At 35.4% G+C, this 12,519-nt stretch overlaps 1 protein-coding gene across 1 annotated transcript in view; it reads right to left on the reverse strand.

The window, feature by feature from the left end:
- Positions 1–7,578, reverse strand: part of LOC105200461 (E3 ubiquitin-protein ligase RNF220) — a 197,511-nt gene extending 189,933 nt beyond the window's left edge. Inside the window, exons 1-2 of the mRNA XM_026138879.2 lie at positions 7,570–7,578; positions 5,567–5,990 (exon numbers count right to left, since the gene is read on the reverse strand). Coding sequence (XP_025994664.2) covers positions 5,567–5,990; positions 7,570–7,578 — 433 coding nt within the window. The remainder of the gene's footprint in view (positions 1–5,566; positions 5,991–7,569) is intronic.
- Positions 7,579–12,519: the final 4,941 nt, after the last annotated feature.

Below are 12,519 nucleotides of genomic sequence, written 5' to 3' on the forward strand. Positions count from 1 at the left end.
TATGACTAAATTATAATTACATACTTCTAGTTTAAGTCAATTAAATATGCAACCGGAATACCTATGATAGTAACGGAGTAGTGCTGTAAGGCCCTATAAGAGCTATTAGGAATGAGAACAAAAAGGATTCCGAGTTTCGAATCTCAGTTCAATTTTTCCGCCACCTACATTTGCTATTTTATTATAATTTATCCAACAATTTTACTACAAATGATTAATATTATTGTATTTTCTTTCGTGTAATTTATTATTGTTTTTATTACAACTTTGTAATACATAGTTAAAATGCTGCTTGTTCACAAATATATAGTTACTGATACGATTTTTTTTTTCTAAGTGTAGGACAAGCAATGTATTAGCTTTGTCCGTGAAAATATTTAATTTCGCGTTTACGAAAATTGTTTTCCGTTTATGTGCACACAGTGCGTTGTTTTAATAAAATTCGTTAGTATTTAGAATATCCAATAGACAAACCGAAGAGACATTAATTTCCAATCGATTTACTGCTATAGCAATTACGCGCGTTACATGCAAATTCGATTTTACCCCGTTCGCTCGATTGCTTAACATAGTTGCAGCATCACGTCTGCGAGTATTTATACTACATCTCATTGGCGAAGTGGTACATCAATTCAGTACCGACATACGCGGTGTTTTGTTAACGGTAAACGTTATTGGCCAATAGTGATTTAGCGGCGGTCAACGAAAATTCATTCCCATTAAAGAATGATTGACGTAACTGACGTTTATATGGGCTTTTACCGGTGACGTACGACACAGTCGGTCGCGTACTAACGGTCGCGATACTAACTGCTTTCCTCAAGAAGCAATAATTTACATAATATGCGATGCCACAATAATATGCGTTGCATTTTTACTCTTTTAACACGTCGACAATTTTTTCAACTCACTTCATTGGTAGCAATGCATTTTTTTATGCATATAAATTATTGCTTAAAGAGATTTTCTACTTTATTATTCATAACACTACAAGAGTGGAAAGACATCTCTAGTAATTTTGTTACTTCATAGTTTTATTTATCAATCATTCAATGAAGTCAATTATATTGACTTTTCTATTTCTGACGTAGCTTTATTTACTAAAATAGGATTATTTATTAAAATATATAGATTAAATATTTATTTAATTACTATTTATGTAAATTTTTATACAATTATTTAGAACAAAAATCTAGCAATAGATTATATATATAATCCATTAAATAATCATATTTAACTATTAAACAAAAAAGATTTATATATATATATATCTAAAAATAAACCTTTTTTGTTTCAATTATAAAATAATTTCAAAAAAGCTAAACAATCTACAACATTAAATCTGTTGTATTAAGTGAAAATAAAAATTATCTAAAACTTCTCATCAAAATCTAAAAATGAAATGATAAGTTACGTGCAAGCAATTTCGCTTCATTTTATTTAAGAATTTCCAGTTTGCATTTTCTCTGTACATTTTAAACAACGTACGTAGAAACGATTCTCGGTGTGATATTCGCAGAAAATTGCGCTAACATAAATACGCAAAACTGAAAAAACGACGTCATACATTCGGGCTAAAAATCACGACGCTTCCGGTTTATGTTTGCCATTTCATGACCGTCGAGACGAGCGGCGTGGCGTCCCTATGTTATATCGCCGCGTATTTATGCGTGCGTAAAAAAAAAAAGAAAAAAAAAACACGTATGGATAACGCGCTAATACACGCACAGCCCTACGGCCCGTCGTGTGCCGCGCCTCTACGATGCGCTTTTACGTGGAAAAGTGCCCGTGTTAAAACGACCACGTATGTTGAAAACAAGCCCTGATATTTTTTCGAAATTATCAATGATTTTTGATGACCCTCTATATCGTTTCGACTTTAAAACGTTTCGTAACTCTTTATGTCGCATATCCATTTCATGGGTACAATTCTGTTGGTGCCATATAAGGATTGCAAATTCCGAAATGTAATTAAAAACGGCAATAAAACAGATAATATAAAAACACATGAAATTCAAATGTAAAAAAATGCAAAAAAAAAAAATTAAAAAATACTCGCATGATATTTTGCGAGTACACGATAGTTCAAAGTTGCTGTGATTATAATTAGGTATAAATATCAGTCAATTTCTTCATTATGTAATATTTTCTTTCATTATGTAACACTTTTACTATCCGTAATTTCGTCAAATTTATTGCTATTTATGTCATTCTCGCGGCTATAGAGAGAGAAAAGGGGAAAAGAGGATCTTAATAGAGACTGTTCTTAAATAAAAGTATATAGCTTACTTCTTTCCTCCACCATTTTTCGTCAGCAGATAAAGTTCAGCTTGCACCTTCGCAGAATTGCAATTATGCAATACTACTGCAGGCGCGATATAGTGGACGGGGAATGGGCAGGGGAAGAACGACAGAGGAAGAGAACACATGGGTGCGCGGAAATGCAGATATTTGCCAGGAAATTGATAACTCGAATAAACTCGTCGCAAAACATTCAAACAGGCTGCCAAACGGTACGATTGTACACTCCAATCCCCGGCTGCGAACCAAACACCGCATATCCCTCCCCCCCTGCCGATGCAACGGCTGTACCTACATGCGTTCGCGGGAGTGATGTGCGAGCACGAGCGATACAATGCGCGCATATTACTTGCTCGCTGATATTCTCCGCACCGGCGAACTGATTACAGAACGATCTGCTGGCGATTTTATTTCGACTCCTAATCATTAAAACTTATCGCCGATCTTGTTGTTAGAGATAACGACTGAAGAATTACATTATCTCGTACTTTATAATAATATAAAGATATAATGAATATTTTATTGGAACCATACTCAGGTGCGAGTAATAAAAACCGTCGTATTTCGAAAATATTTAAAGATTAGAATTACGTGTCTATAATAATCATCGTAAATTTATAACAAAAAAAAAAAAAAACGGTAGATGTTAATTTTGTTTTGCAGAAACGTGATTTTTTCCATCAATAATAAATTTAGGAACGATAACGATTATTGAAATGACGACGATAGTCGATTATAGCAACTAGTGGATGCGGCCAAAACACATGCATTACAGACGCGAGTCAATATTAACTTGATATTTTTGCCGCGCCATTAGAGTCAAACAAACGCAATGTAAATTGCACGATACAGTCGCGTATGATTATTTGCCATAAATAGCGATGAAGCACGAGCGTGAGCGTATGTCAACCGCGTCTCTATATGCACCCTTCACGGAGCAGCTCAAAAAGGGCGCGAGTGTATAATGAAAATACCACACTATACATGGAGTATAAAATAGGTATGTATGCGGCCAATTCGCATAATAGCGTCGACGTTTGAGATATCAAACGATATATTAATAATATATCCCCGACACATCACGGATCGCGATTAGCAATAAAGTTCAACAGAAAGGATTTCAAAATAAAAAAGGTCTCATTTAAATTCAGAACTTATTCAAATAATTAACGTAAAAGAGGCTGTAATTAAAAAAAAAACCATACAGTGTCTTCTGTAATTAAAACTGGCTCTTCGCTCTCGATCATGCGAGTAATTTTCCATAATGATTGTCCTGTTACGGAACGCCACACGCCATGCATCGCCACAAAGTCAGTATCAACTAATTAGCGCTAACGTCGCACTCGAGTGGTACTGAGCACGACGCGGTCAAAGGGCGTCGTTATCTCTGCACCGAACTACGTGGGAATAAAAAAGAAAAAAAAGAAAGAGAGAAAGAACAGAAGGGGGAGACTTTTCGTGTGACTCCAACCCCTTTTCTCTTTCGCAATCAAACGAAAATTAGCCAACGAAAAGCGAGCGAACTAACCATCGTGCGCTTTTTCGTCGACTGTTAATTTGCACGAAGAAACGTACGATTTCTCACGAGGTTGCTAGATTCGGCGTACGATCCGGTTTTTTTTAATGGGAGAGATTATTTCTATCTTATATTATTAATAAAAAGAACAATTGAACATTTGTTAACGTCATCAACAGTTTGTTTATAAAAATTATCATTGAAAGAACTGTTCCACGTTGAGAGAACAAAATGTTTGCATACAGTTACCATAATTTAACTGTAATTTATAGTCATTTTCGATGCCAACTGTATTTAGCCAGTTGTTTTAGCCATGGAAATTATAACTATTAGTTATTATTAACAAATAGTAGTAGCAAATGTAAAAAAATGGTTATATTTACAATTGGGATTGCATTTGTTAAATAAAAACATTTATTTTGTCTGAATTTACCATCCATATCTTGATATTTTACTATATATTAATATTTAAATTTATCATAATTTGTAGTAAGATTTTTTATAATTGATAAAATTACAAACATAAGATTATTATTACTAACGTTATAGCACTGATAACTATAAAAATGGAGTTCCTAACCATAATTCTTTTATCACGTTATAGTTACGAAATACTTTTCTCTTAGAGCAGACTCTTCATATATCTGATGCTTGTTATTATTATAAACCGCGTAAATTATTTCACTCGTTGTCAGAAAGACAAAATAATAAACTCAAATATTTTAAACAAAAGTGTGGAATATTTTATTATCTTTATCTTCTTTCAACAATGTTTTATATCTGTGCAAACTGTAAGTCAAATCTGGCTTGAAATCTTCAGAGAGCATTATAATATCGTATTATATTATTTAAAATGACAATTTATCTCGGCAGCACGAACCCGAAGGAAGGCGTACGTTGAAGGGTACGGAAAAAGCGGGCGGCGGCGTCGCGACCGGAGAAAAATGGATGGCTCTATCTTTCGGTAATTAAGACAACGGCGGAAAATAAACAAATATGCGGTAGAGAGAAAGAGAAAGAGAGAGAGTGTGTGTGAGCCCTCCACGTAAACGCGTCTCTTCAGGGCTGTCCGTGGCACAGCTGTTACGTAGCCGGGGGCTCAAATAAACGACTTAGGTAGATTAAGCATACAAATCTAGATGATTCTGCTTCGGGTGTAACCGGCTTTAACCCGCCCATGCGTTGGGGTCAACGCGAAAAAATATACGGTTTGTCCACCCCCGACCGCCCGCGACTCGAGAAAGATCGCGTTCTCAAACAATACAACATATGCTCCTTTCTTATCTCTTAAGATACATACCCGTGGTATGTTTTGAAAATTTCGGATACGCAGCTGAGTTTATTTAACAAGGAGAATGTTTATCATGAACAGAGAAAATCCGCGTGCCTTCGAAATTACGTCAACGAGAGTATCTTACGAGCTGACGTGAAGGTTTTAATAACATTTAATGCTCTTTTCGGAGCGATGTGTCATTAATGTATTAACGAAGCTTGGCGAACAACCATTGTTAAAAATTTGATATAATATATCTACATATTAAAATCGCACAAACAAAAACGATCAATACAAATGATGAAATGTTGAGTATATATGATAACAGTCAGAAATTGTATAAGAACAATCGAACGTTAACGAAAAATTCAAACATGAATTAAATTCCAGCAAGATCAATACGACACCGATATCGTATTGATCGTCATTGTCCGGTCAGAAAAGAAAGCAAGAAACATGCATATTATTGGACTCACGTCTATACGGTCGTCCCTCTTCCGGAGTGGACCGCTCGGTATTCTCGGATCCTGGTGTGGCGTTGGCGTCGCGGTCCTCCTCATCGGGAGTCGCACCACGATTCGGCACGGAACCGGTACCACCGGTACCAGTGGGCGAGCGGCTCGCGGAACCGGCCGGACTTTGCGGCCCGCCGACTTCCTGGCCGGCTGCGGCAGCAGCGGCGGCCGCGGCGGCCGCCGCACCGGATACAGACACCACCGCACCCCCGCCAGCACCCGGTAGGGACGTGGCGAGAACATGTTCGACATGCTCGAAAGCGAGCCGAGGCTGGGTAGGCCGCCGTTCCCCGGCACCGCGCCGTTCCCGGTTTCGACCTTGAGGCACTTGCTGGGGGGCGCGAACGCGGACGGCACCAAGGGCCGGAAGCCGCCGAAGGGCAGTCTATGATCGAGCGGGTGCAGGAATTGCGGCGGCAGATGCAGCATGTGATGCAGCCCGTAGCCCAGCGATGCCGCCGTGCTAAAGGGCACCTGCAGGTCTTTCGAATCGGTCACCTGAAACGAACGAGAGGAAAAAAGATTGGTAAACAAAATGTTAGTCTAATTATTCTGCCTCTTGGATCTTCATAAATGCATATTTGAGTATATGTATACAGCTTTACGTTGTTTTTAAATCAGCATTATAAAACGCACCATCGTGAAAACATAGGGATTAGTGAATTAAAAATATATATTCCATTCAAACAGCTTTTAATTAGTTAATTTTTAATAATCGTTATTTAACAATTAATTAGTTAATTAAGAAAATAAATATTGAAAATAATATAAGAAAGAAAAGGTGAAAGAGAGGGGGGAAGAGAGAAATTTATTCAAATAAATTAATACTATTTATAAGGGCTGCACACAAATTATTATAAAAAAAAAACAAAATATTTTTGAAATTTGAGAATTCAAGTATTCTACATTTTAAATATTTCCAATACTAATATGTATTCAAACATTGGGACGTCACGAAGTTGAGGTTCCAATCTAATATAAATTTTTTTTGTATTTTACTTCATTACACAATTTTAATATTATATAATCGATTTTACAAACTCCGTACACCGTATGCCTTCAATCTCTATTTTCCTATAAATTTTAGTGGCATTCACGAAAGTGATCCTGACGTTTACTCCCGTTTCGAGAAACTGCCCTCGTATTATCAAACTTGAGAGGATAACTTTATTCCGCGTATACGCAACGAGCAAAAAAATGTTTGAATCGTGTAATTCGATAGCTCATTTGCAGCATGTGGGTATTTCCGTGCTTTCAGAGTCTGAATGGCATATAATATCAAAGCAGCGTGGTGGTATACTGTTAATAACGCGAAACCACTGTGTTATAATAATCCGTCAAAACCTGAAGCTCTTCTCCCCCGCGGCCCCTTTCCACCCGGTGTACCGGTTGTATCATTCAATTCGCCGTGATTGACGAGTCTATTAAGCCGCATACTGAATGCTCGGCTGAAGCATCTACGCGTTGGATTTTGTAACATTTATAATGCCAGAATTATCGGATCGTATTAAACGTAACGCCAAAGTAATAACGGTGCATTGTATTTCCTATGCCGCGACTTGTCGAAAAACGTAATGACGCGAGTAACATGTGAGTGTTTCAACGCGTAATTACGCACGAGTACTTCATGACGTGACATCATATTTCAAAAATATTCAGGAAGTTCTTTTAAAATTTCGTTAAATCAAAGGAAAATGTTGTTATATTTGTGCGGCTTACTCTTCGTAACAGTCTAAAAGATTTGCATTTTTTGAAAACAAGATTGTTCGTATTACTTTTATTATCTTGGATATTCCGAAATTGTGCAGCGGTTCTTTTCATTTAATAAAATTTCCAACAGTAGATTCGACTTTTCCTTAACCCTTCGCGGCCATATCTCTTGAAAGTTCCGTGATAGTCACACCAGAGACAAAATAATATCAACGCATTTAAGTTCAATAAAAAAAGAAAATTACTGAACATACTTTAAACATTGTAGAACATAGAAATATAACAGCTTTGTAAAGATTTTAATTGTAACACATTTTAAAAAATCGCGAGAGTAAAAGTTGTTAAAAATAAGTCTTTTTACTAAAAAAGAATATAACTTTTTAATTTTTTTTTTCTTTTAATAAAAAGTGATGGCTATACAGATATAACACTTTCAGGAGAAAACAATGCAAGAGTTCACATTCCAAGAAATGTAAAGAAATTTATTTTGATAAATAAAGAAGGTCATTTTAAAGAAAAAGAAAATATAAAATTATTGTATAATTATTATATAATTGTCACATATAGCCTCAAACTTTTTTTGAATCCAGTGGATTCCGGGTGACCACGAAAGGTTAACATAGCTCAGTATTATTAGACTCATCACGAATTATAATTACAAAAGCGCAAAGTGTTACACGACATTCCGCGCGACTAAGGGTCGGATACGGAGGTACGAAATGACTTCATCGGCGAAAACGGACAGCTGGTTTGCGAATAAACATTTCATTCGGCCGATAATGACACGGGCGATGAGTTACACGCGCGGGTATTAGTACGCCGCGATTAGTTTATTATTCTTTTATACGGGGAAATGAGGTTCGCGTTCGCCGGCCCGGCATATTTGCGCCCGCGGTCCAATCAGTGATTTATTAGGTATTCATTATTATTTTAATTGCGGCCCCGGTCCTTTTTTTCGCGATCAGTGTCGCGCGACGCGCGTCGCTTGCATATTTGCAATAATCTTTTATTTTTTTTTCCGCTCGCTTCCGCGGGCGGTAAAACGCGAGTGTATTTTGTCACCGCGCCATCACAATTAGGTTCGCCCCGAAATTATCTCATTTTTTAACGATGCTGAATTTTGATGCAACCCATTCTCTCGCTGTCTCCCTCATTCCACTGCTATCTGTATCTACCGTTCCGCATCTGCACGCGTTTTATCCGGACTCGATTGATGTCCCGCACGTATGAAAAATATTCAAGCATTTAAAAACGCTGTGGAATACGCTTATAATTAACCGCGACGCCCGTTCGTTAAATATTTGTGGCAATCACAGTTATGAGATAGAAATGTATGCGATATAAAATTGTATTTAAAAGAGTCTTGTTATTATCGGAAGTTTAATAATGGCATTTTCGATAATTCGTTATCGATACGCGGGCGTTTTCATTGTATTACATAAAATTTGGAAACGGCCATAAGAAAATTATGAAAGTCCATGTCATACTTCACCAAAAAATAATACTTTGATTGCAATATTACTACAAACTTAATAACCATTATTTTCTTTTAAAACGTATCAAACAATTCGTGACTGCTCCATAAAAAAAATACTCATAGATTGTTGATCGTATAAAAATATTCACTGCATCTCACCGCTAATAGTTTTACTTCTCTTCTTTTAAGTGCTTACCATGTTACATGTCAATGATGCACAATCTACACGGATGTTTCTCTTTAGGCTCCAAATTGTAAATATCTATTTTCGACAAAAACAACTATTTGACAAGCTACTATTCAATTTTTATATTTAAGCTTATATTTTCTTAATTAAACATTTACTCCTTTATAGCGATAAATGAACAATGTGTGCCTAAAGCAAGATTATTTGTTTTACGGAGGAAAGTTGTGCATCATTGACTTAGTACTAACTGTTATTCAAGCATTCACATTCATATACACTAACACACACACACACACACACACACACACACACACACCACACAATCAAATTTCTATTCATTGCGTGCACTAATTAGTACTCGCGTGTATAAAGCGGCACAGATATGCAAAGCGAGATGGAAGTAACTCGAGCAATCCGACGCGTTCATCGAAACCAATGCCAGCAATTATTTATTTTTTTTGTGTGTTTTGTTTATTTTGTACATATTTCAAGTTGCTTTTCTGCCAATAGTGACGTGCGTTACCGTCAAATACGATAAGCTCGAATTACCACGGCGCAGTTTCGTTGCACGTAATGCAAGCGTGAAAGTGATTTAATCCTCCAACTTCTCTAATAAATCTTGCTCTTTCGTCAAACTCTGTGATTAAAAAATGTGATTGAAAAAATTACGCGAATATTATCATGTAATTACGCAACGTTTACCGAGCGCAATTCGCAATACATCGAATTCGATCGAAGGTAATACCTCGAGCGATTAAGTTTATACGTACACACTCACTTTCTTCTTAATAAAAGAATGAAAATTTTAGAACATAAGAAGAACAGAAGAAATTTTTATCTGAGGGTCAAAATGCGTTTCAGCGCGTTGCAGGTGAGCGAAATGCAGCGTAATGGCGTAAATGCAAGCTGATGCAGAAGCTTATAGACGTAAGGGTAAGGACAATGGGACACTAACTTGTGGATTGAATGGTCTTTGCATTCTCAAGGCCTCAGGCAGCCCTCCGGCCTGCGAGAATACGACCAAAGACGGCGGCGGTAGGTGATTCGGTACGTACGCAGAATTATCCATCTAAAACATATATCGTCGTTTTCTTCCTTCCGTGTCTCGTCGATTTATCGTTTTTTCCTATTCTAGATAACGCTCGGCAACGCGGGATTCTCGAAAAATTTACGCGTTAACTCGGGATCTCGAAAACGCGATCGCGATGATCGGACATACCTTATCGATCACGTTTATATTGGATAATCAATTATTAACTAAATTTTCGAATTAATCGGATCCTCGCGATTTTCGTAGCTACGGTGATGAAATATGATTACAAATAGATTATCCACAGATATAGATTATCACGCGATTTACTTCTCGATCAATTCTTATTAATTTAATATCTCATTACAACCCGTTTTCATTTGATACACAGAGCACATTCTTACCAATTTTGCAAAAGCTTATATGTTTTTCTAAAAAATTAAAAAAAAAGAAAATAAAATCTAACAAATAAATTTGAGAACTTAAACTTATCTCTTTTACTTTATCATTGTTTGTTAATGTTAACGATTAAATTATCTTTCATAATAAGTTAAACATAATTAATTTTCTATAAATTATTAATAAAAAACATTCATTGACAATGATTTAAGAAAAATTTATAGAATCTTACATTAAAATATATACGTAGCAATATTAAGGTACGGTATAATATACCTCAGATTCAAAGAATACATGTAACAAGTTAAAAATGGTGTACACTTGCAGTATTCTAAACTTTACTAAATTCGTTTTCGATTCTTGATCTTTTTTTACGGACTTTGATTTTATTAAACTCGCAATTCAAATAATATGATTTTCACGGATTTTACATTATAATTTAAGAATGTGCAAAATTGGAAATAAGAGGTCATCGATCGAGAAGTGAATTCAATAAATTAGCTCGCGGCTCATCAATGAGGATTACGTCGTGGCGCATTAATTACATCGATGAGAATTATGTCGTGTTTCCTCAGCGGAATGAAATTATAATTTTATCAATTTCGTATTGGCACTTCTCGTATACAAAAACAGTTTAATTAATTATGGAATAGTCAGATGAAGTCCAACAGCAACCGACATTCTCTATATAATTTATGTTTAACTGTAAAACCGTACGATTTAGTAAATATATATTACAATTTTTTTTAATTTATTACATTTTTCAAAAATTGTTTCTAGAATAGTTTCTAGAATAGTTTGGAGTTAGAATACGGCATCTTTTTGCCGTTATTATATGACTCGCATATCGTAAAATTATACTCTGAGTATGTGAACATCTCAATGAAATCTAATGAAACATCTAGAATCTCAAGTTCATTTCATAATATGTAATTACAGCTAAGTTTTAAATTCACATAAGAAAAACTATATTATCTTAATTAGACTCTAAAGTATTCTTAGATCATTACAAATTCTCAGAATACCTGATTTTAAATTCTAACCACATTGTAATTTAAATTACAAGCATTTAAATAGCGTTTGAATTTTAGAACTAAAATCTATTCATTTTTAATTATAAAACTCTCAATATTGTTTAGAAATATTAAATGTGCTACTTCAAGTATTAAATATATAAAAATGAACAATTAAAATCCTTAAAATTTTGCGCGTCATATGAAACAAAAATGTTTAAAAACAGTATCGAATGTTATGACAGTTGCTGCGTTCATCTCTAAAAAATGAATAAATACGAGCAAATCTGCTCATAACTCACTCGATATTTTCTTCCGCAAAACGCGATTTAATGGAACGCATCAGCGTGTCGTGGCACGAGATCGCGGTATACCGCGTATCATTAATTATCGCGATTGTCAATTAATCACCGGTGTTGGATCGGGTGTCGATCTGCCGACAATTTCTGCTACTTCTAACCTTTCAACCAGAAAGCTATCGAATTCGATCCGCGAGTAATTGCGTCGATCGATGCCAGATCGCCTTCGCTTTCGCGACAGCGATTGAACGATGAGCGCTTGATAGAAAATCGCGCGCGAGAAATATTAGCGGTAATGAAAAACGGCGAATGTGCCAGTAAGATTGCATGTAGACTTTTAGAAATAGCAATCGAATCCAAAGCTTAATGTACGCACAATTTCGCAAACAATTGACAAAAGACTTTACGGCTGTAATTATATATTCCGTTCCTATCAAAATTCATATTTATTTCATCAATTCAAAATCGGAATCAAGAATTAAAAGTAACAAAAAATTCAAATCGAGCACAATTAAAAATTTTTTACATCAAAATTTTAAAATTGCTTTCTGCGCGTCGCTCGAATATTGCAAATAATAACTATCTGAACTGTTTAATAATGTAAAAATGTAAGGAGAAAGAATCGATTTAACAATCACATAGATATTGATTTGATCAGTCAAGCTCATTAGCAATTTAGTGTGAGAAATATATTAATGGCATTTAAACAAATAAATGTATTCGACGTCTTATTTCATACAAAAGAAAGATAAAGGTAAAAAAATAGAGTAAAACCACTAATAAAAAACGTTATTTTGGA

Source organism: Solenopsis invicta, chromosome 10 (assembly GCF_016802725.1).
Source record: "Solenopsis invicta isolate M01_SB chromosome 10, UNIL_Sinv_3.0, whole genome shotgun sequence".
In the NCBI taxonomy this organism is placed as follows: domain Eukaryota; kingdom Metazoa; phylum Arthropoda; class Insecta; order Hymenoptera; family Formicidae; genus Solenopsis; species Solenopsis invicta.